At 67.2% G+C, this 2,895-nt stretch overlaps 1 protein-coding gene across 1 annotated transcript; it reads right to left on the bottom strand.

Moving 5' to 3' along the window:
- Positions 1 to 337: 337 nt before the first annotated feature.
- On the bottom strand, positions 338 to 778 carry LOC105565092 (DNA-binding protein HEXBP-like). Its single transcript, XM_012017980.1, has one exon. The coding sequence runs from the start codon at positions 776 to 778 to the stop codon at positions 338 to 340; it is 441 nt and encodes a 146-aa protein (XP_011873370.1).
- Positions 779 to 2,895: the final 2,117 nt, after the last annotated feature.

Raw genomic sequence — 2,895 nt, 5'->3', positions numbered from 1 at the left:
GGGGCAAGGCTCCTGGTGGGCCTTAGATAGACCCCCACGACCGCGATGGGCCCCCATTGAACGGCCACATGCCGCTCACCTCGTTCAATGGCGGCCGTGTCGGGGCCTCCCGGCACCGACCGCCATCGAATCGCGACCGAGTTCCCCGCCTGCCCGGAATCTACAGCCCAGTATGGGCTGCGCCTCGGGGGGCGGTGGGGCTCGGCCACGATCGCCAGCGTGAAACCACTCTCCACCATGCTCTGCTGGAGCAGATCTTGAGCTTGTGGAGAGTGGTTCACATTGGCCTGAATAAGGCCAAAACCGTTCAAATTCGGACGGGGGGGAAAGCGAGGCATTACTCGGCCTTATTGTCCCCCCCGTCCGATAGGGCCTCGACCTCCATGGCCTCTGATGGAGGTGAGGCCCTCTCTCCCGGCGCCTTCCCACAGGGTTGGCGCTGCGGCTGGGGCTCCTGTGTTGAGCCGCCAGCCTCCTCCCTCATCTTCTCCACCGGCCGCGCTTCGGCCGGAGGGGGAGCGCCGGTGGCAGGGGCCTGCTCCTTGGGTCCCTGCCCCGGCGGTCTCCCGCGCACGTTCTTCTGGGCGCAACTGTTGGCGCCCAGGACGTGCGTCGCCGGCCTGCCCTTGTCCGCGCACAGCGGGCACTTGGGGGCAGACCGGCAGTCGCGGGAGGTGTGACCGGTCTCACCGCACCGGTAGCACCTCCCGCTCCTATCCGCCGCACTTGGGCAGGTCGACCTCACGTGGCCCCTCTCGAGGCATTTGTGGCACCGCATAGGGCGCGCCTCGAGAGGGTCCACGCGGGCCGCCCCCCAGCCGACCCGGATCCTCTTTTTCCGGGCCAGCTCCAACGCCGAGGTGAGGGGCAGGCGCAGCCAGAGGCTGTGGGCGCCCCCGGCGGCCGGCTGCAGTGCTCCGCACTGCACGTCGGAGGCACTACAGTTCCCGGCCTCCGCCACCCACCCCTTCACCTCTTCGACGCCAAGGAGTCGTCGAGATCGCGCAAGCGTACCTCGGTCATCCTCCTTGGGCGGTCGACCCTTGTGCCCTCCTCCCCGAGGAAGACACGCGTGACGTATCCTGCGAGGATAGTCAGGGGGTCCGCGAGGAGGTCCGCTTTGTCAGCGTGTCCGTCCCCGGACACCTCTATGACCTTGGCACCGGTGGCCGCGGTTCTAACATGAACCCGGTCCTCGATGCCAAGGTCCTTCAAATCGACCCCCCGCCGCAGCCTGACCCCATGGTCAGGCCATCCTCACGATAATCCCCATCGGGACGCGTGAGGACCACGGCCGACGTGCGCGGGGGCGTCGCTTCGGGGCCCTTCTGGGCGCCCCGCCGGCTTGCCCTTTCGCCGGGGGGCCGGGGGCAACCGCCTTAAGGGCTCCCTTCGCCGCCTTTTTCTCTGCGGCTCTAGCTCTCCTCTCCAGCACCGTCGCGAATGTGTCGACACCCGCGACGGGCTGGGGGGGCTTGTCGGTCCCTTTATTTGAGGGACCCGCCTCTTCCACCTTTTGCGTCTGCCGCGAAAGGGGGGCCTTCTTTTTCTTCCTCTTCTTCTTCCTCTTGGCCCCCCCCGCGGTGCTCGCATTCTCCCCCGGAGGATCCGTCCTCCTTGTTCCGGACCTCTGGTCGGCCCCGGGAACCGGGCGGTCCCCCGCGGCACCCCTCCTCCCCTCTCAAGGGTTGGAGGGGACCGCCGCAGGGCCGCTAATACGGCCCCCGCCGCCGACAAAAGCCCGGAACATTTCCTCCATTTTCTGGAGGATCTCCCTTTGGGACCGATCTACGGCCTCCTGGATCCTCCTCCACCATCTCCCCCGTGAGCTCTCCTGCCTTCACTAGCAGGGGCCTCCCCGTTTTCTTCGGGGCCTGGGGGGGGGTAGCAGAGAGGGGTTCTTCGCCTGGCTTTGAGGGGGAAGGAGAGGTCCTCTTCCTAGAAGAGGACCTCTCCTTCCCCCTTGTCCTCGATCTCTCCCTCCCCGACTTTGGGACCCGGGAGGTGCCAGCCTTCGGTGTGACCACCTCCCAGGTCCTTTTTTCCGGGGGCGGAGGATCCGTCACCTTCCCGGGGGGAGGAGGGTCCATCGGCAACTCGTCGGTTGCCTCCGGCATCTCCTCCTCCCACACCGTCTCCCCCGCAGGGGTGGTATCCCGCCCCGTCAGGGGCGGATCGGGGGTGGCGGCATCTTCTCCCGGTCCCTGTCGTTTCTCTCTCGCAGGAGGTCGGCGACGAGAGCCTTGAGGGCCGCGAGCTCTTCCCTCAGTTGCTCCTCCCTCTCGCTCATCCCTCCGCTCGCCCTCGTAGAGAGGGCGTCCACTGCGACCCTGGTATATAGGGCCGCGTCTCTTATAGCGCCAGCCAGGGAGCCTTTGAGGTTTTTATTCACCCTCGCGGCCTCATCGGCCCTGCTGGCGTGTTCGAGCACCTTAGCCACCAGGTCGCGGGTGGGGAGCTGGGGGATTTGTTCCTCCAGCTCCCTCACCCTCTTCCTTCTCTCGGCGCCCTCGAACTGGCGGGAGTGGTAGTCCCCCTGGAGGACTCTCTCGGCGTCGCGCTGCCGCCTCTTCAGGGCGTTGAGAGTCCTGTTTGCCTCCTTGAGGGCAGCCGCATGGACACCTTTTCCTGTTGTGATGGGCCTTCCCCTCCCGTCCTTTCTCTCAGGGAGGAGGTCTTCCTCCTCCCCGCTGGAGCTGTCGAGGGGGCGCGCCTGCTTCGCGCTTTTCCCCCTCCCACCGCTCCGACTCCTCTTTGTGGCCCCCGAGAGGGACGTGTGGGACTTAGTGCTCTCGTCGGAGCCACCGCCCCCCTCGGGGTCCCCCCCGCGCGAGGATTCGTCGGAGTCCTCGATGGCGCTACTCGCCGCGCTCGACGTCATCGCCCCCCCCCCCT

The sequence above is a fragment of the Vollenhovia emeryi genome, unplaced genomic scaffold (genome assembly GCF_000949405.1).
Source record: "Vollenhovia emeryi isolate VEMERY1.0 unplaced genomic scaffold, V.emery_V1.0 DF943704.1, whole genome shotgun sequence".
Lineage (NCBI taxonomy): Eukaryota > Metazoa > Arthropoda > Insecta > Hymenoptera > Formicidae > Vollenhovia > Vollenhovia emeryi.
This window is presented reverse-complemented; position numbering and strand designations above follow the sequence as displayed.

Coding starts and splice junctions, on each gene's coding strand:
- LOC105565092 (XM_012017980.1), bottom strand. CDS start 778: ATGCGGTGCCACAAATGCCTCGAGAGGGGCCACGTGAGGTCGACCTGC.